General features: G+C 56.9%; 3 protein-coding genes across 8 annotated transcripts in view; 2 read left to right on the forward strand and 1 right to left on the reverse strand.

Moving 5' to 3' along the window:
- Positions 1–22936, forward strand: part of NUP210L (nucleoporin 210 like) — a 35042-nt gene extending 12106 nt beyond the window's left edge. For 4 of the 6 annotated variants that reach the window (XM_048929395.1, XM_048929397.1, XM_048929399.1 and 1 more), the window contains 23 exons: positions 134–222; positions 973–1071; positions 1190–1291; positions 3444–3572; positions 3742–3869; positions 5235–5367; positions 5669–5731; positions 6193–6372; positions 8771–8851; positions 11222–11353; positions 12385–12543; positions 12798–12889; positions 14202–14376; positions 14452–14627; positions 15931–16151; positions 16972–17108; positions 20594–20720; positions 20863–21012; positions 21434–21669; positions 21852–22053; positions 22244–22343; positions 22503–22577; positions 22785–22936. In XM_048929395.1, the coding sequence (XP_048785352.1) occupies positions 134–222; positions 973–1071; positions 1190–1291; positions 3444–3572; positions 3742–3869; positions 5235–5367; positions 5669–5731; positions 6193–6372; positions 8771–8851; positions 11222–11353; positions 12385–12543; positions 12798–12889; positions 14202–14376; positions 14452–14627; positions 15931–16151; positions 16972–17108; positions 20594–20720; positions 20863–21012; positions 21434–21669; positions 21852–22053; positions 22244–22343; positions 22503–22577; positions 22785–22899 (3101 nt within the window). In that variant the 3' untranslated portion in view covers positions 22900–22936. Of the gene's footprint in view, positions 1–133; positions 223–972; positions 1072–1189; positions 1292–3443; positions 3573–3741; positions 3870–5234; positions 5368–5668; positions 5732–6192; positions 6373–8770; positions 8852–11221; positions 11354–12384; positions 12544–12797; positions 12890–14201; positions 14377–14451; positions 14628–15930; positions 16152–16971; positions 17109–20593; positions 20721–20862; positions 21013–21433; positions 21670–21851; positions 22054–22238; positions 22344–22502; positions 22578–22784 lie in introns of those variants that run through there. The other 2 variants (XM_048929396.1, XM_048929400.1) reach the window with 2 other exon arrangements.
- A 119-nt stretch (positions 22937–23055) lies between these two features.
- Positions 23056–23988, reverse strand: RPS27 (ribosomal protein S27). Its single transcript, XM_048929420.1, has 4 exons — positions 23856–23988; positions 23551–23659; positions 23360–23470; positions 23056–23222 (listed from the first exon to the last, which is right to left on the reverse strand). The coding sequence occupies exons 1-4, from the start codon at positions 23859–23861 to the stop codon at positions 23194–23196; spliced, it is 255 nt and encodes an 84-aa protein (XP_048785377.1). The 5' UTR covers positions 23862–23988; the 3' UTR covers positions 23056–23193.
- A 96-nt stretch (positions 23989–24084) lies between these two features.
- The window catches only part of JTB (jumping translocation breakpoint), a 1430-nt gene continuing 519 nt past the window's right edge, over positions 24085–24995 (forward strand). Inside the window, exons 1-4 of the mRNA XM_048928915.1 lie at positions 24085–24271; positions 24357–24406; positions 24499–24578; positions 24830–24915. Of these exons, the coding sequence (XP_048784872.1) occupies positions 24183–24271; positions 24357–24406; positions 24499–24578; positions 24830–24915 (305 nt within the window). The 5' untranslated portion in view covers positions 24085–24182. The remainder of the gene's footprint in view (positions 24272–24356; positions 24407–24498; positions 24579–24829; positions 24916–24995) is intronic.

Here is a 24995-nt window from a genome sequence, read left to right on the forward strand (position 1 = left end):
TGGGGGGCATCACTGACAGGCTGATATTCAAAGCTGTTCCTCAGGAACGCAGCGAAACGTGAAAAATCTTCACCGTCTTGTTTAAAAGGTTTTGAGGGTTTTGGTTTCTTTTTTTTTTTGTCATCTGTTGCAGGACATCAGCTTCTAGAAGTGCATCAGATGAAAGGAACTGTTCGTGTTGAAGTCAGCTTTGTGAAGTACAGCAGCAGTGGTGGCCCACGGGTGAGCAGTGAGGAGCCTTTGTGGGGGACAGCGGGCCTGAGCTTTTGGGGACAGATCTCGGTGGTAACGCAGTAAGGCTTCACGTTCAGCCCTGAATGCCAACCTTTGCAGCTTCACGGGCAGAGATTGCTGTCAGGAGAAATGCAGCCTGCATCGTCATTTCTGTTAGAGGAGGGGAAGCCAGTGCTGCTTTTGTAACCTGGAGCAGCTCTGATGGAACGCTGCTCTGATTTTAGAATCATAGAATTACCAAGGCTGGAAAAGACCTCCAAGCTCCTGCAGTCCAACCGTTCCCCCATTCCCAACAGCTCCTACTAAACCATGTCCCTCAACACCACATCCAGCCTTTCCTTCAACACCCCCAGGCTCGGTGCCTCCCCCACCTCCCTGGGCATCCATTGCAGTGCCTGACCACCCTTTCTGAACAGCAATTCTTCCTCATGTCCAGCCTGAATCTCCCCTGCCGTAGCTTGAAGCCGTTCCCTCTGCTCCTATCCCTGATGACACGAGAGCAGAGGCCGACCCCCAGCTCACTGCAGCCTCCCTTCATGCAGTCATAGAGAGCAATGAGGTCCCCCCTGAGCTCCTCTTCTCCATGCTGAACATTCCCAGCTCCTTCAGCCTCTCCTCATCAGCCCTGTGCTCCAGACCCCTCACCATTTCATTGCCCTCCTTTAACACATTCCAGGCCCTCAATGTCTTTCTTGCAGTGAGGGGCCCAAAACTGGACACATTTTGTTGTGTTCCCAGGCACCGTCTGGCTTATTTACCTCCATGGAGTTCCTGCTGGTTGAGGACGTGGCGGTTCTGCCTGCTAATGTCACCATCTTGAACCACCCTGCTGTCAAGGTAAACAGCACCGTTGTGCCTGCCGGGCCTGTGAAGCTGTGCAACAAGTGGTGCCTTCACGTTTGGCAGTGAAACCTCAGGGCTCAGTTCTTTGCTGGGGTTTTGTTTTCCTTGGCAGGAGCTGTTCAGTCTTGTGGAAGGTTCTGGATACTTCCTGGTCAACAGCAGCAAGGAGGGAATAGTGAACGTGAGATACTTGGAGGCAGACGGCGCCATCGAGGTGAGCGCTGTGCAGGGGTTCGCACTGCAGTGCTGAGGAAGCTTCAACCTCAGAGGAAAAAAAAGGAGGAAATCAATCTTTTGCTTTGCTTTTTGTTGTCTTTTTTTTCCCTGTCTCCTGGTTGGGCTGAGATGTGATGTGGTTCCTTACAAAAATCCCCTCCTGCAGTTTGCTGTGTCCTCCTGCAGTACCTGCAGTTGCAGCCGGTCGGTTGGGACCCGGAGGGCAAAAGTTTGTGGCTGAGGCAGAAGTCAAAACTTCCCAGGTTTTATTTGAGAGAGAGCAATCGAATCTCACTGCCAGAGGACAAAGGCTGAACTTTGGCTGCTGTGTGGCTTGGAAGTGGAAGCCAGCACTGCTCAGAATCACAGCATCACAGAACTGGAGGGGTTGGAAGGGAGCAGCAGAGCTCATGGAGTCCAACCCCCTGCCAAAGCCGTTCCTACAGCAGGGCGCACAGCTCGGCATCCAGGCAGGGCTGGAACATCTGCAGAGCAGGAGACTCCACCACCTCCCTGTGCAGCCTGTTCCAGTGAACAGTGGGACCATAGAGACACATTGGGAGCCATTGGGACCCATAGAGACACGTTGGGACCCATAGAGACACGTTGGGACCCATAGACTCCCCCACCTCCCTGTGCAGCCTGTTCCAGTGCTCCGTCCCCTCACTGCACAGAAGTTCTTGCACACATTGGTGCACAACTTCCTATGCTGCAGCTGATGGCCGTTTCCCCTCATCCTGTCTCCACTCCCCACTGAACAGAGTCCATCCTCGCCATTCTGCCCCCCACACCTCAGATATTTACAGACCTGGATCAGGTCCCCTCTCAGTCTTCTTTTCTCCATGCTGAACAGACCCAGCTCACTCAGTCTTTCTCCATAGCAGAGATGCTCCAGGCCCTTCGCCATCTTTGTGGCCCTCCACTGGACTCTTCCCAAGAGCTCCCTGTCTTTTTTGTACTGGGGAGCCCAGACCTGGATGAGGCAGTGCTGCAGATGAGGCCTCAGCAGGGCAGAGCAGAGGAGGAGGATCACCTCCCTTGACCTGCTGGCCACGCTCTTTTTAATGCACCCCAGGATGCCATTGGCCCTCTTGGCCACAAGGGCACACTGCTGGCTCATGGCAACCTGTCGTCCACCAGGACACCCAGGTCCCTCTGTGCAGAGCTCCCCTCCAGCACCTCATCCCCCAACCTGTGCTGCTGCATGCAATTATTCCTCCCCAGATGCAAGACTCCACACTTGCTTTTGTTAAACCTCATCCGGTTTGTTTTTTGCCCAGCTCTCCATCCTGTCCAGCTCTCGCTGAATGGCAGCACGGCCTTCAGGCTGTCAGCCAATCCTCCCAACTTCATATCATCAGCAAACTTGCTGAGGGTGGCCACCATCCCCTCATCAAGGTCATTGATGAAGATAGAATCATAGAATCATCGAATCACCAAGGCTGGAAAAGACCTCCAAGCTCCTCCAGTCCAACCGTTCCCCCATTCCCAACAGCTCCCACTGAACCACGGCCCTCAACACCACATCCAGCCTTTCCTTCAACACCCCCAGGCTCGGTGCCTCCCCCACCTCCCTGGGCATCCATTGCAGTGCTGCCCACCTTTCTGACCAGCAATTCTTCCTCATGTCCAGCCTGAATCTCCCCTGCCGTAGCTTGAAGCCGTTCCCTCTGCTCCTATCCCTGATGACACGAGAGCAGAGGCCGACCCCCAGCTCACTGCAGCCTCCCTTCATGCAGTCATAGAGAGCCATGAGGTCCCCCCTGAGCTCCTCTCCTCCATGCTGAACATTCCCAGCTCCTTCAGCCTCTCCTCATCAGCCCTGTGCTCCAGACCCCTCACCATTTCATTGCCCTCCTTTGAACACGTTCCAGGCCCTCAATGTCTTTCTTGCAGTGAGGGGCCCAAAACTGGACGCAGCACTCGATGTAGAGATGTTGAACAAGACCGGACCCAAAGGTTCCCCAGGACAGCGCACGGCTCCCTTGGTGCAGGAGGGATCCTGGGGGAGCTGTGTGAGCTGAGCCAAATCCTGTGGCTGTGCTCAGCGATCGGTGCAGCTGGGTTTGAGCACAGCGCCTCATTTCTGGAGCAGAGAGGGAAACGTTTTCTCCCCTTGCTATGGCTGTGCCTGTTTGCTCTCCTTGCAGGTCACCCCTTTGCAGCCTGGATTTTTAAGCCTGCTAATCCACGATTCCTGTTTGGCCTCCTGGCCTCCAGTCGCGGCCCACGTGTGCGTGTCTGATGTACTCGAGGTGGAGGTGGATCTCACTGAAAAGGTGAGACAGCCCTGGGGAAGCCCCGCTGTTCCTAAAAGCCGCTATTATGGGATGCATTGCCCACCCAGCAGAGCCAAGACCACGAGATCAGGCTTGGCATCTCGCATCCAGATGCGATGGAATCTTGCATCTTGCTCCTTCCCTTCCTCCCTCTTCCCTTTCAATGCAGGCTGAGGTTGGCAGCCCCGTTACGGCCACTGTTCGAGTGCTGGGCTTTCAGCGACTTCCCCTGCAGAGTAAATACTTCAAGTACATGAAGCTGCAGCTGCAAGCAGCGGCGCCTGTTGTGACCTTTGGGTGAGCATTGCGTCGGGCCGTTCCAAAGAGTGCTGAGAATATTCACCTTGTGAGGAAAACCAGGGGCTCGGTGCTGGGGCCCATCCTGTTTAATATCTTCATTGATGACCTGATGAGGGCATTGAGTGCACCCTCAGTTTGCAGGTGACACCAAGCTGGGAGGTGGTGTGGATCTGCCTGAGGGCAGGGAGGCCCTGCAGAGGGATTTGGATCAGCTGGATTGCTGGGCTGAGGTGAATGGGATGAGATTCAACAGGGCCAAGTGCTGGGTCCTGCATTTGGGCACAGCAACCCCATGCAGCGCTGCAGGCTTGGGGATGAGCGGCTGTGAGTGTGAAGAAGAGAAGGAGCTGGGGGTGCTGGTGGATGCTGGGCTGAACAGGAGCCCACAGGGAGCCCGGGAGGCCAAAGGGCCAACGGCATCCTGGCCTGCAGGAGGAATGGCCAGCAGAGCAGGGAGCTGAGCATCCCCTGTGCTCAGCTCTGGTACAGGTACAAGGTACAAGGCTGCACCTCCAGTGCTGGGTTCAGTTTTGGGCTCCTCACTGCAGGAAAGACGTTGAGGTCCTGGAATGCGTTCAAAGGAGGGCAATGAAATGGTGAGGGGTGTGGAGCACAAAGATGAGGGGCGGCTGAGGGAGCTGGGGTTGTTCAGAGTGGAGAACAGGAGCTCAGGGCAGACCTGACTGCGCTCTGCAACTGCGTGAAGGGAGGCTGTGGTGAAGAGGGATTTGGCCTCTTCTCCCAGGCAACGAGCAGCACACGGGGCAATGGCTGCAAGTTGTACCAGAGGAGGTTGAGGTTGGACATAAGGAAGAACTTTTTCTCTCAGAGGGTGGTCAGGACTGCAATGGCTGCACAGGGGGTGGAGGAGGCGCAGTGCTCAAGAGGCGTCTGGATGAGGAGCTGTGTGATGAGGTTTGGTGCTGGTGGTGGCTGTGGTGATGAGGAGACGGTTGGAGCAGATGATCTTACAGGTCGTTTCCAACCTTGTGATTCTATGTTTCTATGATTCTATGATTCTATAGTTCTATGATTCTATGATTCTATGATTCTATAGTTCTATGATTCTATGGTTCTATGGTTCTATGGTTCTATGGTTCTAACAGACCTGAGAACTCCAGGAGAACTATTTGCATTACTTCAGGCCTGGTAGCTCCGTCCATCCGTTCCCCTTTCGACCAAGGAGTCGATTCCCTCACATTTATTCTCTTTATTATGTGGTGTTTTGCCATTCAGAGCTGTGTGCTGTGGGCAATACAAACCTCTCTGTTGTAACTTGCCAGCTCAGCAGTTCCTGCCCGACTTATCTCATAGTTATAACACAGGAAATGAGAAGTGGAGTCATGCTGAAGTGTCTTCTAGGCAAGTGGAGGAAGTGGGAGAATATTCCCAGCTGCACGTACTCCATGCTGTTGCTGTGGGCCACACGACTTTGGTAGCTACAGCCTGGGACAGGATGGGCAGAAAAATCACTTCTGCTCCTCGGAAACTTGAGGTGAGGACGCACAGCTCTGAGATCCGCTCTTTTGTTGGCTGCTGTGGAATCCTTGTGTTCCAGGTGCTTCAGGGGAGATGAAAGCAGCTCTCTGCTGATGGCGTTTTGGCAGCGTGGCCCCTTGTTCTGCCAGCCCTTCCATTCGGAAGGCAGAAGCACTGCCCTCACTAGAGGGCTCTGTGCAAGGCTGTCCCCACATCCCCTTGGACGTGAACTGAGTGCCAGCAGCCTCTGTACTCCGTCTGGTGTATAGAAAAACACGTGTAATGGTTTACAGCAGAATATCCTTCCCTTCTGCCAGGTCTTTCCTCCGTTTAAACTGATCCCAAGGAAGATTACCCTTATTCCACACAATATGATGCAGGTGAGCATTTTTTCTTGCTTCCTTTCCCTGTTAGTATTTCACGATACGATTCATGTGGTGAATGGAGCTTAATTAAGCTTAGGAGGAAAGGCTCCGAATCCTATTAGTGTTCCTGCTCCCAAATCCTGCCCTGTGGCGGTGATCAGACCTCAGTTCAGCACTGCACATCCCAGAGCTCTCCTCGACTGCTGAATTGAGCTTCGGTGGTGCTGTGTGCTGCTTCTGAGTGCTGGGATGGGAGAGCTGGGTGCTGCTGGGCCGTGATGCCGTCCTGGTGCTGTGCCCTCAGAGGGCGTGAGGATGTGGCTGCATGGTGGGCTTTGTGTCCTTTGAAGCGGTGGCAGAGGTGTGGGACGGGCAGCCGGAGGTGTCGATTCCTTCCCTCACAGCAGCAGCAATGTGGGGATTTGCTAATTGATGTCTGTCTTAATGAACGGCTCGCCTGTTTAAACGCGCTTCAGGTGATGTCTGAAGGTGGGCCCCAACCACGATCCAGCGTCCACTTCTCTGTCTCCAACCGCTCCGTGGCTGAGGTCAGCTGCCTTGGACACGTCACAGCAAAGGCAGTGGGAAGAGCCAGCATCCAGGGCAGCGTTCAGGTGGTCAGCGAAGACACAGGAAGAGTGACCGTGTTTTCACAGGTATCTTCCATCTGCGTTCTTTACTCCCTCTTCCCTTTGTCAGCCTTTTGAATCGCATTGGTAGCCACAGAATCACAGAATCACAGAATCACCCGGGTTGGAAGGGACCCCAAGGATCATGGAGTTCCAACCCCCTGCCTGGCAGGGCCACCAAACATCCACATTCAGATCAGGTTGCCCAGGACCCCGTCCAACCTGGCCTTAAACACGTCCAAGGACGGGGCATCCACAACCTCCCTGGGCAGCCCGTTCCAGGGCCCAACCACTCTCCTAGTAAAGAACTTCCCCCTAACATCCAACCGAAATCTTCCCTCCTTCAACTTGGATCCATTTCCCCTCGTCCTGCTGTTGTCAGCCCTTTGGAAGAGTTTACTCCCCTCCTGGGTGTAGGTTCCCTTCAGGTATTGATAGGCTGCCATGAGGTCACCCCGCAGCCTTCTCTTCTCCAGGCTGAACAAAGCCCAACTCCCTCAGCCTGTCCTCATAGGGGAGCTGCTCCAGCCCCCTCATCATCTTAGTCGCCCTCCTCTGGACCCTTTCCAAAATCTCAATGTCTTTCAATCAAGCCAGACCTTGAAAAGCTGGCCTGGGAAAAAAAAACCTCCTGTTAAAGGCACGTGGACCTGGTGTTTGTCATCGGTAAAAACTGTCTTAACAGTCACAAGCAGGAGAGACGGCCATCCGGAGCCAGGGGGGAAACTTCTCCACTCTTCTTCCTTGCTTTCTGGCGCCCCCAGAGGGATGCAATGAAAGGCAGCGGGAATCCAGGAGCTCCACAAGGAACCTCCGTGTGTTGGGCTGGGCAGCGGTCAGCAGCGCTGCAGGCTGGCCGTGGGGAGGTGCTGGCAGCCCCTTCCCTGCCTGACAGGGCAGCAGCCAGGGCAGCGTGCTTGGGAGGCAGAGCTGCAGGTTGATGGAGGCGATCCTCCCCCTCTGCTCTGCCCTGCTGAGGCCTCATCTGCAGCACTGCCTCATCCAGGTCTGGGCTCCCCAGTAGAAAAAAGACAGGGAGCTCTTGGGAAGAGTCCAGCGGAGGGCCATAAAGATGGTGAAGGGCCTGGAGCATCTCTGCTATGAGGAAAGGCTGAGTGAACTGGGTCTGTTCAGCCTTGAGAAGAGACAACTGAGAGGGGAGCTGATCCAGGTCTGTAAATATCTGAGGTGTGGGGGGCAGAATGGTGAGGCCGGGTTCTTTTCAGTGGGGAGTGGAGACAGGAGGAGGGGAAACGGCTGGAAATTGCAGCACAGGAAGTTGTGCAGCAATGTGCGCAAGAACTTCTTTACAGTGAGGGGACGGAGCACTGGAACAGGCTGCACAGGGAGGTGGTGGAGTCTATGGGTCCGAATGTGTCTCCATGGGTCCCAACGTGTCTCCATGGGTCCCAATGTGTCTCTATGGGTCCCAGTGGGTCCCAGTGTGTCTCCATGGGTCCCAACGTGTCTCTATGGGTCCCACTGTTCACTGGAACAGGCTGCACAGGGAGGTGGTGGAGTCTATGGGTCCGAATGTGTCTCCATGGGTCCCAACGTGTCTCCATGGGTCCCAACGTGTCTCTATGGGTCCCAATGGGTCCCAACGTGTCTCCATGGGTCCCAACGTGTCTCTATGGGTCCCAATGTGTCTCTATGGGTCCCAATGGGTCCCAACATGTCTCCATGGGTCCCAACGTGTCTCTATGGGTCCCAATGGGTCCCAATGTGTCTCTATGGGCCCCAATGGGTCCCAATGTGTCTCCATGGGTCCCAACGTGTCTCTATGGGTCCCAATGGGTCCCAATGTGTCTCTATGGGTCCCAATGGGTCCCAATGTGTCTCCATGGGTCCCAACGTGTCTCTATGGGTCCCAATGGGTCCCAACGTGTCTCCATGGGTCCCAATGTGTCTCTATGGGTCCCAACGGGTCCCAACATGTCTCTATGGCTCCCAATGGGTCCCAATGTGTCCCAGCTTGTCTCTATGGTTCCCAGTGGGTCCCAATGTTTCTCTATGGGTCCCACTGTTCACTGGAACAGGCTGCACAGGGAGGTGGTGGAGTCTATGGGTCCCAACGTGTCTCCATGGGTCCCAACGTGTCTCTATGGGTCCCAACGTGTCTCTATGGGTCCCAACATGTCCCAATGGGTCCCAATGGGTCCCAACGTGTCTCTATGGGTCCCAATGGGTCCCAACGTGTCTCTATGGTCCCACTGTTCACTGGAACAGGCTGCCCATGGAGGTGCTGGAGTCTCCTGCTCTGCAGATGTTCCAGACCTGCCTGGATGCCGAGCTGTGCGCCCTGCTGTAGGAACGGCTTTGGCAGGGGGTTGGACTGCATGAGCTCTGCAGCTCCCTTCCAACCCCTCCAGTTCTGTGATGCTGTGCAGACGTCGCCGTGCTGAAGTGCTGTTGTGCTTTGCAGGATCGAGTGGAGCTGGAAGTGATCCGGTTAAACGCTGTACGAATTCACGTCCCCTCCACGAGGCTGATCGCAGGCACTGAGGTACCGTGGCCCTCACTGAAAGCTTCCCATGGCCAAAAGATAAGGAAGATCCTTAATAAACAGATGAATAAATGCCTGTGGTTCTGAACCCTGAGCTCAGTGCTGACTGGAGTGCAGCCATCAGTAGAAGGAGCTCCTTTGCTTTCCAGTTCGTTCATCCCAGCGTGCAGCAGAAAGTAGCACCGTTAGATTAGAGAGAAGCACCAGCCCTCTGCAGCTGCTCACATGGAATTCAGGTCTTACAGCTCTGCCCTGAACTGGATTTCTGGGCTGGGAAGCAGCTCTGTGTGAGCGTGAGGGCAGCAGAGATGGATGTGGGTTGGTGAGGAGCCTGGAATGCCACGTCACAGCGGCCGGAGGGAGCTGCGTTGTAGCAGAGCGCTGCCTGGAATTCCTTTGTGGAGATTTGGAGGGCTGTCGTGTGCCTGCAGTGCTTTGAAAACCAAAGGAGAGATTCTGAGGGAGGATTTTTTTTGCAGACAGAGCGGAATGTGTGTTTAAAACCGGAATTTCTCAGCTGCTGCAGAAGGGCTGGGTGCGTTCAGAGAGCTGCTCTGCTCCTAAACAGCAACCTTTCCTTTCCTCTCGGTTTCCCTGGAGATGCAGGGGCTGATTTCAGGTCTTGAAATACACATTCAGTGGATTTTGGGTGGGGAGAGGTTACGACCTCCTCGCTGCTGCCAGGCATTTAAGCCAGGTTGAGGAGGGTTTCTTTTGTGTTCTAAAGGACTGCAGAGAATGCAGTGCTGCAGTGAGTTCATCACCTGTGTATCAGATGTCATTCCCCTCCTGTGAGTTGCAGGGGTTCAACTCGATTGCTGATGCCATGTAATGAGCCCCATGTATTGAGCCCCATGTATTGAGCCCCATGTAATGAGCCCCATGTAATTAGCCCCATGTAATGAGCCCCATGTAATGAGCCCCATGTAATGAGCCCCATGTATTGAGCCCCATGTAATGAGCCCCATGTAATTAGCCCCATGTAATGAGCCCCATGTAATGAGCCCCATGTAATGAGCCCCATGTATTGAGCCCCATGTATTGAGCCCCATGTATTGAGCCCCATGTAATGAGCCCCATGCAATGAGCCCCATGCAATGAGCCCCATGTAATTAGCCCCATGTAATGAGCCCCATGTAATGAGCCCCATGTAATGAGCCCCATGTAATGAGCCCCATGTATTGAGCCCCATGTAATGAGCCCCATGTAATTAGCCCCATGTAATGAGCCCCATGTAATGAGCCCCATGTATTGAGCCCCATGTATTGAGCCCCATGTAATGAGCCCCATGTATTGAGCCCCATGTAATGAGCCCCATGTATTGAGCCCCATGTAATTAGCCCCATGTAATTAGCCCCATGTAATGAGCCCCATGTAATGAGCCCCATGTAATGAGCCCCATGTATTGAGCCCCATGTAATTAGCCCCATGTAATTAGCCCCATGTAATGAGCCCCATGTAATGAGCCCCATGTATTGAGCCCCATGTAATGAGCCCCATGTAATGAGCCCCATGTAATGAGCCCCATGTATTGAGCCCCATGTAATGAGCCCCATGTATTGAGCCCCATGTAATGAGCCCCATGTATTGAGCCCCATGTAATTAGCCCCATGTAATTAGCCCCATGTAATGAGCCCCATGTAATGAGCCCCATGTAATGAGCCCCATGTATTGAGCCCCATGTAATTAGCCCCATGTAATTAGCCCCATGTAATGAGCCCCATGTAATGAGCCCCATGTAATGAGCCCCATGTATTGAGCCCCATGTAATGAGCCCCATGTAATGAGCCCCATGTATTGAGCCCCATGTATTGAGCCCCATGTAATGAGCCCCATGTATTGAGCCCCATGTAATGAGCCCCATGTATTGAGCCCCATGTAATTAGCCCCATGTAATTAGCCCCATGTAATGAGCCCCATGTAATGAGCCCCATGTAATGAGCCCCATGTATTGAGCCCCATGTAATTAGCCCCATGTAATTAGCCCCATGTAATGAGCCCCATGTAATGAGCCCCATGTAATGAGCCCCATGTATTGAGCCCCATGTAATGAGCCCCATGTAATGAGCCCCATGTAATGAGCCCCATGTATTGAGCCCCATGTAATGAGCCCCATGTAATGAGCCCCATGTAATGAGCCCCATGTATTGAGCCCCATGTAATGAGCCCCATGTATTGAGCCCCATGTATTGAGCCCCATGTAATGAGCCCCATGTAAGGAGCCCCATGTAAGGAGCCCTATGTAATGAGCTCTGCCCTTCATACAGGATTGGGCCAAGAAGCCCAGGCCACAGGGAAGCTCAGATGCCCGCTGCTGACAGCATTCTTCCTGTGTGACACTTCTCTCTGGTGACTGTTGTTCCTCTGCAGATGCCAGTCTTCGTGGTGGGGCTGAACAACATGCTGACTCCCTTTTCCTTCAGCAACGCCAACCCAGAGCTGAGTTTCCAGTGGTCAGTGAGCAAAAGAGACGTCCTGGAGCTGCTTCCTCGGCACAGGGAGGTATGGAGAAGCCTCCAAGAGTGGCCTCACAGCGCAGCGCGTGGCTGAAGGCCTCGGGAGCTGGGACAGGAGCACACAGGCAGTTGTTGATCCAAAGCCGGGTCGGCCTGCAGCTCAGCTGCCTCTTCACTTTGCACCCTCAGTAAATTTGCAGATGACACCAAATTGGCTGGAAGTGTGGATCTGCCTGGGGGTGGCGAGGCCCTACAGAGGGATCTGGACAGGCTGGAGAGCTGGGCTGGAGCCAATGGGATGAGGTTCAACAAGGCCAAATGCCGGGTCCTGCACTTCGGCCACAACAACCCCAGGCGACGCTGCAGGCCTGGTGTGGCTGGAGGACGGCGTAGAGGAAATGGAGCTGGGGGTATTGATTGATGCTGGGCTGAACATGAGCCCACAGTGTGCCCAGGTGGCCAAGAAGGCCAATGGCAGCCTGGCTTGCATCAGAAACAGCGCTGCCAGCAGGAGCAGAGAGGTGATTGTTCCCCTATATTCAGCACTGGTGAGGCCGCACCTCGAGTGCTGTGTCCAGTTTTGGGCCCCTCACTGCAAGAAAGGCATTGAGGGCCTGGAACGTGTTAAAGGAGGGCAACGAAGCTGTGAGGGGTCTGGAGCACAGGGCTGATGAGGAGAGGCTGAAGGAGCTGGGAATGTTCAGCATGGAGGAGAGGAGCTCAGGGGGGACCTCATTGCTCTCTATGACTGCATGAAGGGAGGCTGCAGTGAGCTGGGGGTCGGCCTCTGCTCTCGTGTCGTCAGTGATAGGAGCAGAGGGAACGGCTTCAAGCTACGGCAGGGGAGATTCAGGCTGGGCATGAGGAAGAATTGCTGGTCAGAAAGGTGGTCAGCACTGCAATGGATGCCCAGGGAGGTGGGGGAGGCACCGAGCCTGGGGGTGTTGAAGGAAAGGCTGGATGTGGTGTTGAGGGCCGTGGTTCAGTGGGAGCTGTTGGGAATGGGGGAACGGTTGGACTGGAGGAGCTTGGAGGTCTTTTCCAACCTTGGTGATTCTATGATTCTATGATTCACAGGTCTCCATTCAGCTCCCAGCGCAGAACAACGTCGCTATGGTCGTGCGCACGAGGGCGGCAGGCAGAACAGGCATCAGGGTGAAGGTGCAGTGCCTGAACGCGTCTGCTGGGCAGTTTGAAGGCAACGTGGCTGAGCTGTCAGATGAAGTGCAGGTCCTGGTACGTGCCAAGGGCTCCTTGCAGAGGCGCTGTTTGGAGTGGGAGACACCTGGGGGCAGCCTGCAAGAGCAGGAGCAGCAGGAAAGCTTCATTTGGGGCAGACGTGTTGGGCACGGCTGCAAGGAGAGCTTTGCACCTCCTTGTCTGCTCTTGTGGTGACCAGGAGCTGCTCTTCCTTCACTCCTGACTTCCAGCTCTTGTTAATCCGTTTCTCGGTGTCTCTGTGTAATCATTTCTTTTTGTTCTGCCTGTAGGTGTTTGAAAAGCTGTCTGTATTGCCTGCCTTGTTTTCCACTGAGCAAATTTTAATGTCCACGAATTCTCAACTCCAGCTGTACACAAACAGGTAGAGACACAGGAAGGGAAACCCAGAACGCAGGGCAGCCGACCTGCGAAGCTGTGCTTCTCTCCTGGCACCACGTGCAGCTGCCTCTGAGCTCATTTTTCCTGTCCCGAGACATTCAGCAGAGTCTGACATATTTCCTGCTCCAAAGCTGGGAATTTGAAGCATGCTCTGCTTCAAGCTGCTGTCTGGAAAGAATGTGTTGAGTGTAGTTCAGTGCAGAGCAGAAAACACTCCTCAGGTTCTTAAAGGGGGTGAAACATCCCCTGCTGAGCCCCAACAGCGGCGTGGTTAAAAAACCAAACTCCTCAGCTCCTGCCTCCAAAAAAAAGATCTCAGGCTTTGCTGTCTGCCTGCCCTGCTGGGGTTTTGGTGGTCGGTTCTGTTGAGATGTTGGTCTTGAGGAACTTGGGAGCCACCCTGAATGTTTTCAGTCAGGGGAAAAAAAAGAAAGAGAAGACGAGCTGCTGCTGCTCGTTGCTTGAGGGTGAAATCACAGAATCACAGAATCACCCGGGTTGGAAGGGACCCCAAGGATCATGCAGTTCCAACCCCCCTGCCTGGCAGGGCCACCAAACATCCACATTCAGATCAGGTTGCCCAGGACCCCGTCCAACCTGTCCCTATGTGTCCCTATGGCAGCCCTGTGTGCCCCTATGGTGTCCTCATGTGTCTCTATGGTGTCCCAATGTGTCCCAATAGCATCCTTTTATGTCCCTATGGTGTCCTCATGCTCCCCTATGGCTTCTCATGTGTCCCTATGGCAGCCCTGTGTGCCCCTATGAATCACAGAATCACAGAATCACCCGGGTTGGAAGGGACCCCAAGGATCATGGAGTTCCAACCCCCTGCCTGGCAGGGCCACCAAACATCCACATTCAGATCAGGTTGCCCAGGACCCCGTCCAACCTGGCCTTGAACACGTCCAAGGACGGGGCATCCACAACCTCCCTGGGCAGCCCGTTCCAGGGCCCAACCACTCTCCTAGTAAAGAACTTCCCCCTAACATCCAACCTAAATCTTCCCTCCTTCAACTTGGATCCATTTCCCCTCGTCCTGCTGTTGTCAGCCCTTTGGAAGAGTTGACTCCCCTCCTGGCTGTAGGTTCCCTTCAGGTATTGATAGGCTGCCATGAGGTCACCCCGCAGCCTTCTCTTCTCCAGGCTGAACAAGCCCAACTCCCTCAGCCTGTCCTCATAGGGGAGCTGCTCCAGCCCCCTCATCATCTTAGTCGCCCTCCTCTGGACCCTTTCCATGATGAACTTCCAGGCTGTGCAAATCTAACACAATCTTCTTGCTTTTGTTCCTGGCCAAGGGAAGGGGCTGCGTCTGTCAGCTTCCAGATCCTGCAGTGTTACCCCAACTCCTCGGTCCTCGAGGGACGCGAGCAGGGGCTCCTGAGGGCCGGGCCCATCCCAGGCATTGCTGCGCTGGAGGTGACTTCCCTGGAGCTCTTTGGAGTCAATCAGACGATCGTAACCAGCATCCAGGTGAGACTCAGGCAGCGCTCAGCCACCAGGCCTCACACAGGGCAGCACCTTGGCTCAGCGCCTTTCCTTTTCCAGGTCGCCCCCATTTCCTACATCAAGATAAACGTTGGTCCCCAAATCCGTACCGGCAGCGGCGTTCCCTTGGCCGCCTTCCCCCTGGGAATGGCTTTGCTCATTGCAGTGGAGTTCTACAGCAGCATCGGGGAGAAGTTTCACACCCAGCACGGCCAGCTGCAGCTGGCTGTGAACAGGTACGGTCCTGAGAGCCGCCTGCGGCCCCTTTGACGTCACGAGCGACAGCGGAGATGCAGGGATCCATCTTGAACCTGAAACACGTTTCAGACCAGCTGTTGAGAATCGAGAGCCCCTCACCAATTCATAGAATGATAGAATCACCAAGGTTGGAAAAGACCTCCAAGCTCATCCAGTCCAACCGTTCCCCCATCACCAACAGCTCCCACTGAACCACGGCCCTCAACACAACAACATCGGATTGCCATAGGGACACATGGGGGCTCCATAGGGACACATGGGACGCCATAGGGACACATGGGGATGCCATAGGGACACATGGGGATGCCATAGGGACACATGGAGACTCCATAGGGACACATGGGACGCCATAGGGACACATGGGACTCCATAGGGACACATGGGGATGCCATAGGGACACATGGGGACTCCATAGGGACACATGGAGACTCCATAGGGACACATGGGGATGCCATAGGGACACATGGGGACTCCATAGGGACACATGGGACTCCATAGGGACACATGAGGATGCCATAGGGACACATGGGACTCCATAGGGACACATGGGACTCCATAAGGACACATGGGACTCCATAGGGACACATGGGGATGCCATAGGGACACATGGAGACTCCATAGGGACACATGGGGATGCCATAGGGACACATAGAATCATAGAATCATCGAATCCCCAAGGTTGGAAAAGACCTCCAAGCTCCTCCAGTCCAACCGTTCCCCCATTCCCAACAGCTCCCACTGAACCACGGCCCTCAACACCACATCCAGCCTTTCCTTCAACACCCCCAGGCTCGGTGCCTCCCCCACCTCCCTGGGCATCCATTGCAGTGCTGCCCACCTTTCTGACCAGCAATTCTTCCTCATGTCCAGCCTGAATCTCCCCTGCCGTAGCTTGAAGCCGTTCCCTCTGCTCCTCTCACTGATGACACGAGAGCAGAGGCCGACCCCCAGCTCACTGCAGCCTCCCTTCATGCAGTCATAGAGAGCCATGAGGTCCCCCCTGAGCTCCTCTTCTCCATGCTGAACATTCCCAGCTCCTTCAGCCTCTCCTCACAGCCCTGTGCTCCAGACCCCTCACCATTTCATTGCCCTCATTTAACACGTTCCAGGCCCTCAATGTCTTTCTTGCAGTGAGGGGCCCAAAACTGAACACAGCACTCGAGGTGCGGCCTCACCGGTGCTGAATAGAGGGGAAATTCCATGGCAACGTGTGGGAAACAAACAGCAGGAGACAACCTGCCTTGCGGGGGTGACTTGCAGCACTTCCCTCTCTGTTTGCAGAGACGACTTGCTGCTCGTTAGACCCACAAATCAGAATCACAGCTACGTTGCTCAGGCCGTGAGCAGAGGAGTGACGCTCCTGACTGTGCAGGACAGGAGGCAGCCAGGGCTGGTGGACTGCATCCCTGTGCCCGTGCAATGTGCCATCGAGCCAGAGCTGCCCGGAGCCCTCGCGGTAGGAGATGTTGTCTGTTTCAGCTCGCCCCTCGTCAGCCAGGAAGGTTTGTGTGCTTTCTGCTGTAGCTGGGCTGCTTTGTGTGCAGGAGCAGAGGAAGGCTGGGCTGGTGGGGTTTTAATGGGACGCCTCTGAGAGTTGTGAAGCCTTGAATCTTCCCTGGGATGGGAGCTGTGCCTCGGGGTGGGGATGGAGCTGCACGCATCCCTGATGCTCGCAGCCTCCTGTTTGCAGGAGGGCTTCACTTCCTCGCCTCTTTGGAGTTCAAGCGTGGGCCCGATTTTATGATCTTTAACACAAAAAGAGCATTTGTCCCTTTTGCCCCAACTTCAGAATGGCTGTTTTATACACACTCAGAGGACGGGCCGCCCGGGGCAACTCAGTGGTGCTGGAACAAAGCCTTCCTTAACTGCTCCTGCGTAATGGGGCGGCAGGCCTGCCTCTGTGCCTTTGTCACTGGCTAATCAGAGCTGCATGGTAAATGAAGTCTCTGATGGCATTTTTAGAACCAGAAGAAGCCTCCCAAGGAATGCAGGCAGCTTTCTCCCGTTCCATTCAAGTTCACTTGAGCATTCTTCTTCCTTGCTGAACCCCAAACTTAACCTTCCAGTTTATGGTCCTGATTTATTGAGGTGAATGAAGCCCTCTGAATTAGCAGGCACTGCTGTGGTGTCTGTAGCTGGGCAGTGCTGGGAAGGAGCTGCCCTGAGGAGGCCTGCAAGGAGCAGAGCTCTGTAGGAGCTCCAGAGATGCACGGGAAGAGATTTGTGGTGCTCACTGCTGGCTGAACGCAGCTCCTCAGCCCTGCAGGGGCTCTGACTGAAGCCGCCATGCAGTGCAGCCAACTTGCAGCCCAATGTTTGCAGGTGACCCGGGGACGTGGCACGTTTCCCCCCCCTCCGTGCTGATCATAGACAGCATGAGCGGAGCAGCGTTAGCGAGGAGCTCTGGAACTGCTCTTGTCTTCCTTGATATCCCAGGGATTGTGAAGACACACAGAGAGGTATTTAGCACCATTCCACAGGGCACAGAGCAGCCTGCACAGAGGGCGGTGAGGCGCTGGCACAGGTTGCCCAAGGAGGCTGTGGATGCCCCAGGCCTGCAGGCATTGGAGGCCAGGCTGGATGTGGCTCTGGGCAGCCTGGGCTGCTGGTTGGAGACCTGCACACAGCAGGGTTGGAGCTGATGGCTGCTGTGGGCCTTTGCAACCCAGGGCATTCAATGAGTCAATGATTCTTTGGGTCCCTATGGCACCCTATGGGTTCTCTGGGCAGCTTGGAGTAGTGCTTGGAGACCCTGCACACAGCAGAGGATTGGAGTTGATGGCCGTTGTGGTTCTTTGCAACCCAGGGCATCCAATGAGTCCATGATTCTATGGGTCCCTATGGCACCCTATGGATCCTTATGGCACCCTATGGATCTTACGGCACCCTATGGGTTCTGTGGGCAGCCTGGGCTGCTGGTTGGAGACCTGCACACAGCAGGGGGTTGGAGCTGATGGCCATTGTGGGCTTTTGCAACCCAGGCCATTGTAGGATTCTCTGATGATTCTATGATTATGGCACCCTATGGATTCCTATGGCATCCTATGGGTTCTCTGGGCAGCCTGCTCTGGTGGTTGGTGACCCTGCACACAGCAGGGGTTGGAATGAGGTGAACATTGTGGTCCTTTGCAACCCAGGCCATTCTATGAGTCAATGATTCTTTGGGTCCCTATGGCACCCCATGGATCCCAATGGCACCCTATGGATCCTTATGGCACCCTGCGGGTTCTCTGGGCAGCCTGGGCTGCTGGTTGGAGACCTGAACACAGCAGGGGGTTGGAACTGATGGCTGTTGTGCTCTTTTTCAACCCAGGCCATTCTATGAGTCCATGATTCTATGGATCCCTATGGCACCCTATGGATCCCTGTGGCACCCTATGGATCCCTGTGGCACCCTGTGATCCCTATGGCACCCTGTGGATCCTTATGGCACCCTATGGATCCCTATGGCACCCTATGGATCCCTGTGGCACCCAATGGATCCTTATGGCACCCAATGGATCCATATGGCACGCTATGGATCCCTGTGGCACCCTATGGATCCATATGGCACCCTGTGGATCCCTATGGCACCCTACGGATCCCTATGGCACCCTACGGATCCTTATGGCACCCTACGGATCCCTATGGCACCCTACGGATCCATATGGCACCCTATGGATCCCTGTAGCACCCTATGGATCCCTGTGGCACCCTATGGATCCCTGTGGCACCCTACGGATCCCTATGGCACCCTACGGATCCTTATGGCACCCTATGGATCCCTGTGGCACCCTATGGATCCCTGTGGCACCCTATGGATCCTTATGGCACCCAATGGATCCTTATGGCACCCTACGGATCCATATGGCACCCTATGGATCCCTGTGGCACCCTATGGATCCATATGGCACCCTATGGATCCATATGGCACCCTATGGATCCCTGTGGCACCCTATGGATCCCTGTGGCACCCTATGGATCCTTACGGCACCCTATGGATCCATATGGCACCCTATGGATCCCTGTGGCACCCTATGGATCCATATGGCACCCTACGGATCCCTATGGCACCCAATGGATCCTTATGGCACCCTACGGATCCCTGTGGCACCCTATGGATCCATATGGCACCCAATGGATCCCTATGGCACCCTATGGATCCCTGTGGCACCCTATGGATCCATATGGCACCCAATGGATCCCTATGGCACCCTATGGATCCTTATGGCACCCTACGGATCCCTATGGCACCCTACGGATCCTTATGGCACCCTACGGATCCCTGTGGCACCCTATGGATCCTTATGGCACCCTATGGATCCTTATGGCACCCTACGGATCCCTATGGCACCCTACGGATCCCTATGGCACCCTACGGATCCTTATGGCACCCTATGGATCCCTGTGGCACCCTATGGATCCTTATGGCACCCTATGGATCCATATGGCACCCTACGGATCCCTATGGCACCCTATGGATCCATATGGCACCCTATGGATCCTTATGGCACCCTACGGATCCCTATGGCACCCTACGGATCCTTATGGCACCCTATGGATCCCTGTGGCACCCTATGGATCCCTGTGGCACCCTATGGATCCCTATGGCACCCTATGGATCCTTATGGCACCCTATGGATCCTTATGGCACCCTATGGGTTCTCAGGGCAGCCTGGGCTGCACACAGCAGAGGGTTGGAGCTGATGGCCCTTGCGCTCCCTTGCATCCCAGGCCATCCTATGAGAGGGGCAGCCCGCTCCTGCACTCCAGGTCTGTGTGTGTTGATGCTGTTGTTCTCAAGAGGAAAAGCAGCAGCTCAGCTGTTCCCTGCAGCGCTGTGCTGCTGAGATGCACGCAGTCCCTGGAGGTGGGCACTGTTAGAGCAGGGACTGACAGCCAGGCTCAGAGTTGCTCTGAAACTCCTGGCGACAAAACAGCAAGCGAAGGGCCAGCAGGAAACAAAGCGAGGAGGGCTGGGTTCTCATTTCCATTCAAGGTGTTTCACCGTGATCTCAGTGTCCTTCAGAGCAGTCTTCAATTGTCACAGAATCACAGAATCACCCGGGTTGGAAGGGACCCCAAGGATCATGGAGTTCCAACCCCCTGCCTGGCAGGGCCACCAAACATCCACATTCAGATCAGGTTGCCCAGGACCCCGTCCAACCTGTCCCTATGTGTCCCTATGGCAGCCCTGTGTGCCCCTATGGGGTCCTCATGTGCCCCAATGGTGACCTTATGTGTCCCAATAGCATCCTTTTATGTCCCTATGGTGTCCTCATGTGTCCCTATGGTGTCCCAATGTGTCCCCATAGCATCCTTATATGTCCCTATGGTGTCCTCATGCTCCCCTATGGCTCCTCATGTGTCCCTATGGCATCCCTGTGTGCCCCTATGAATCACAGCATCACAGAATCACCCGGGTTGGAAGGGACCCCAAGGATCATGGAGTTCCAACCCCCCTGCCTGGCAGGGCCACCAAACATCCACATTCAGATCAGGTTGCCCAGGACCCCGTCCAACCTGGCCTTGAACACGTCCAAGGACGGGGCATCCACAACCTCCCTGGGCAGCCCGTTCCAAGGCCTAACCACTCTCCTAGTAAAGAACTTCCCCCTAACATCCAACCTAAATCTTCCCTCCTTCAACTTGGATCCATTTCCCCTCGTCCTGCTGTTGTCAGCCCTTTGGAAGAGTTGACTCCCCTCCTGGGTGTAGGTTCCCTTCAGGTATTGATAGGCTGCCATGAGGTCACCCCGCATAAAAACAGAAGATGTGCTTCATGTGTTTGATTCCATATGTCTTGAAGAAAACCATGATAACCAGTGCCCACAGTCCTAGAATAAACCCTCCAGGAGGATGCCAGTCCTTTGGTTTTGGTTTCTGGTGTATTATCCAGCTAGGAGAGTTGTGTGGGATAACAGAAGAAAGCCGTGTGACTCGGTGTCTGTTCTGCATCCTTCAGGTTGCAGTCGATGCCTCGTCCCGCTTACATCTCCAGGCTGCTCAGAAAAGCTTTTTAACCAACGCTCCCAATTCCTCTGCGTTCCGCCTTCTCGTTGCCACGGGCAGCGGGAGAGAAACCCTCCAAGGTAGGAGCTGCCTCTGGAAGCACCAGAGCAGGGGATTCCGATGGCGAAACCCGACCGGCGCTGCTTTGTGTGTGGGGCAAACTTGGCCTTGTTTTGCTGAGGGTGAGAGGCTGATGGATTCAGCCCTGCGTTCTCCCCGCAGGCTCCTGCAGCTCCGCTCAGGTCGGTGCCATCAGGCAGCGTTTGGTCCCTCAGTCCCACCTGCGGTGCCAGCTGAAGTTCAGCAGCGCTGTGGAGGGCGTTGCAGCGGGGGACGTCTTCCATGTGAGCTCCGAGTTCAGCACCCAGGAAGGTGAGGTGACCTCAGAACGCGGCGCTTCGTTCTGCCGCTCTGGTTTTGTTCTGCTGCGAATTCAGCCTTTCAATACCTAAAGGGAGCCTACAGAGGGGAGGGGAATCAACTCTTTGACAGGGTTGATGTGTGTAGGACGAGGGGAAGTGGTTTGAAGTTGAGGGAGGGGAGGCTGAGGTCGGACATCAGGGGGAAATTCTTTACCCATAGAGCGGTGAGGTGCTGGAACTGCTGCCCAGAGAGGCTGTGATGCCCCGTCCTTGGAGGTGTTCAAGGCCAGGTTGGATGGGGCCCTGGGCAGCCTGCTTTAGCATTTAACGTGGAGGTTGGTGGCCCTGCATGTGGCAGAGGGGTTGGAGATTCATCATCCTTGAGGTCCCTTCCAGCCCCGGCCGTTCTGTGAATCCTGTCTGCCACACAGGTCTCTATGTCTGCGTAATCACCGCTAAACCGCAGCCCAGGGAAGCCCTGCGGGCGCTCAGCACAACCAACACCTCTGTGCACGTCCTGGTTTCTCTCAGCAGCGACACACAGAGCATCCTGGTTCCTTTCCTCCCTGCCTTCTCCCTCGGTCACTCAGAATTAGCGTTCAGCAGCACGCAGCCGAGCGCCGTGCTGAGCGTGCTGGGAGCCGAGCAAGTCCTGGAACAGCTGGAGGTATGGAGAAAAGCTTTGCTCTTCTGTCTGCGTTCCTGGGGGCAGAAATGCGCAGCCACTGCGGGGACGTGCAGCACGGCTGCTGAGCGCCCAGTCCGGCTCTGTCGTTCATCCCCTGGCTCTGAAAGCATTCCTGCATTCGGCAGCAGCCGCGGCGGCTGACGCTGTTTCTTTGTCGCCAGGTTCGGTCCAGCTCTCCAGCCTTGGCAGTGGCGCCTCCCGAGTTCTTTCCCGACAAACCCGGGCTCGTGCATTACGCCGTGCGCGTGCTCGACTTCAGCTCCCTCCGCCAGGGGCCGGCGGTCTCCATCACCGTCTCTTGTCCTCTCACCGGCCAAAGGGACGCGGTCACGGCCAGAGCCGTCGCGGCGGAGCAGCCCCCGGGTGAGCGCCCGCTTCCGGATCAATCGGGGCCCCGTGCCCGTTTGCGGTGCCGCCGTTCGGCCCGATTTACCGCTGCCGTCCCGGTGCAGCGCTGATCCCGAGCTGCTGCCCCTCGCAGGCCGCCGGGGGAAGCTCTCAGAGCTGCTGTCCGCACGTGCCTCACCTCCCCTCTCTTTGCGCCCCAGGGCAGCGCGGCGCGGTGGGAATTCACCGGCAGCTCGCGAGCTCCTTCCAGATCCTCCTCTTCACTCTCTTTGCCGTCCTGGGATCCACAGCTGTTATTTACCTCGGTAAGCGCAGGGCTCTGTAATCCACTGATTAACACCTGCATCCTTCGGCCCATCCCCGTCCCTCTCCTCCTCCCTTCGTTTTCCCCCCACCCCTCCCGCTTTTTGGCAGCTCTTAAGGCAGCTTTGTGGGCACGGTGCTGACCGGTTCTGTTTTGGCAGCATACAACGCCTTCCTGGCCAGGCTGCAGGCTGTGCCCCTCATTTATGTGCCCAACACGGCTGTGCCTCAGGCAGGTGAGTGCCCTGCAGTGCTGGGCTCACATCCCCACCACGGGATCAGAGCCGTGCAGGGACTTCATTACCAGCCCTGGAGGAAAAGCTCCAAAGCTGTGGGGACTTTGAGGGGTCAGAGCAGGCATTGGACCCCATGGCCTCGTAGCTCTTTTCTGACCTCGGTGTGGTTCTGTGGACGTGGGGTGCAGCCCTTTATTTCCCATGCAGGATATTTCCACCCCCCCGGCCCCACGCAGGGAGGCAGGAGGACGCAGCTGGGGCTGTGGAGCGTGCAGAACTGAATCTGAGCGCCCTCGTACCGCGTGGAGCTGCTGTGTTGTGAGCAGGGGAGGGCAGCACCCAGCTCCCCCCCCCATCTGTTGGGCTGAAGCACGCAGGTCGGCTGTTGGCCGTTGAAAGAAGGTGGAGGCGGTTCGGCGGCTCGGCAGAAGCCAGCAGCCCACCTCCCTCCCTTCATGAGCAATAAAAGCAATTCGACTGTTTTATCCAAAATTTATTGACAGCAAGATGGGGGGGGCTGCAGGGACAGCACAGCTCACACTGCCGGGATGCCCCCCGGGGCTCCGTGCCGTGCGGCCGCCGTGTGTGCAGCCCCGGCCATCCCGGCGCCGCGGCTTTAATGCTGCTTTCTTCGGAACGAGCATCCTGGGGGGGGGAAGGAGGGGAGAACGGAGCGGTGAGCAGCGCGGCCTGTCGGCATCCTCCGCTCGGGCCGGCAGAGCAGCGCGGCTTCACGGGGAGCCCGTCGGGTACGGGGACCGGAGCAGCCGGCGCTCACCCACCTTCTGTGAGACGCGCCTTGCCGCCCGTGGGCTGGCACAGCACGGTGGAGCAGCCGACGCAGAGCACGACGGTCTGCGCGTGGCTGAACACGGTGGTGATTTTATAGCAGCCTGCGGGAGAGAAGCGGGGAGTCGGGCGGCGGGCCGGGCCGGCGGGACGAGCCGGGGAGCGCCGGGCGCCCTTCCCTCACCTGGGCACTTGACGTCCATGAAGTAGGAGTTGGGGCTCTGCACCAGGCGCTTCTTCTTGTGCTTGCGCTTCTCCTCCTCCGGGGAGGGGTGCAGGAGGTCCTTGGCCAGCTGCGAGCACAGCGCTCAGTGCCCGCCGCCATCTTGCGCCCCCGCGCCCGACGAGATGGCGGCCAGCCCTGCCCCGCCCGGCCCCCCCGCGGCTTTCCCGCCCCCGCCCCGCTCCTCCCGACCCGTGCTGCCCCTCCCGGCCCGCGGACGCTCGGTGCGGGAGGACCGCGGGATGGCGGCGGCGCGGCGCACTCACAGGCATGGCGGCGGCGTGCGGCGGCAGCGACCGAAAAGGGGCAGGACCGGAAACGGGCGGCGCTATATCCGCTGCGGGGTTCCCCGCACGGGCGGAAGTGGGAGCGGCGCCATCTTGGGGAGGGCGGCGGCGGCCGTGTTGGGAAAGAACCTTAAGCCGCGCCCCTTTGCTACGAGCCACGCGCACACCGGAAGTCGCTCTCCCCATTCCCGGAAGCCCCGCCCCCGCGCCTGGGAGCCCCCGCCCCCGCTCCCGGAAGCCCTCGTGAGGACGGCGATGGCGGCGTCGTTCCGCGCTCGGAGCCCCGCGCGGTGACTGCGGGGCGCCATGCGGTCCCGGTGCGGGGCCGGGCCGCGCTGCCGCGTGCCGTACGCTCTGCTCTGGGCGCTGTGCGCAATGCTGGGCGCTGGGCTACGGTGAGCAGCGGGGTCGGGCCGGGGCCTGGGCTGGGGCCCGCCGCGAGGCCCGGTGCCGGTGCGAGGCCGAGCGCTCTCTCCGCAGGCCCGTGACGGCGGTGGCGGCGATGGCGGCGAGCGAGGAGCGGCGCTCCGGTGGGTGCGGGACGGGGGTCCGGAGAGAGGGGGGGTGTTCGGGGGTCCCGGCCGTACGCGGGTATCCGCTGACCCCGGCCCGGTGCCCGCAGCGAGCCCCGCAACGCCGTGCTGGAGGCGGGAGGAGTTCGTGGTGGCGCGGGAGTGCGGCAGCTGCTCCAGCTTCGAGGTGGTGAGTGCGGGGGGGCCGCCGTCCCCGACAGCCCAGGCCCTGACCCCCCGATTCCTGTCAAGTCCCCGATCCCTGACCCCGCAGCTCCATCCCTGATCCCCCCCGGTCCCGTTGCTCCCAGCCCAGCCGTGCCCTCGCTCCAGGCCCCGCGCTGCCCTCCCCCCCCCTCCCCCCCCAGCCCCTTTCCTTCCAGCCCAGCCGTGCCCTCCCCCCTTTTACTCCCCCCCCCATTCCTGCTGCCCCCCTCACAGAAAAGCATCCCGGAATGCGGCCCCACGGGCTTCGTGGAGAAGATCAGCTGCGCTGCCTCCAAGCGGGACGAATACAAGAGGTGGGGGTGGGGGTCGTGGTCGGGAGGGGGGGGGGGGGGGCTCCAAACCCCCAAATCTCTGCTCCCTGGGCGCAGCGGTGGCACTT

This window comes from Lagopus muta, chromosome 29 (genome assembly GCF_023343835.1).
Source record: "Lagopus muta isolate bLagMut1 chromosome 29, bLagMut1 primary, whole genome shotgun sequence".
NCBI lineage: Eukaryota > Metazoa > Chordata > Aves > Galliformes > Phasianidae > Lagopus > Lagopus muta.

Coding starts and splice junctions, on each gene's coding strand:
- RPS27 (XM_048929420.1), bottom strand. Junction 23,471..23,550: donor CATGGACGTCAAGTGCCCAG/GTGAGGGAAGGG, acceptor TCTCTCCCGCAG/GCTGCTATAAAATCACCACC. Junction 23,223..23,359: donor CAAGGCGCGTCTCACAGAAG/GTGGGTGAGCGC, acceptor TCCCCCCCCCAG/GATGCTCGTTCCGAAGAAAG.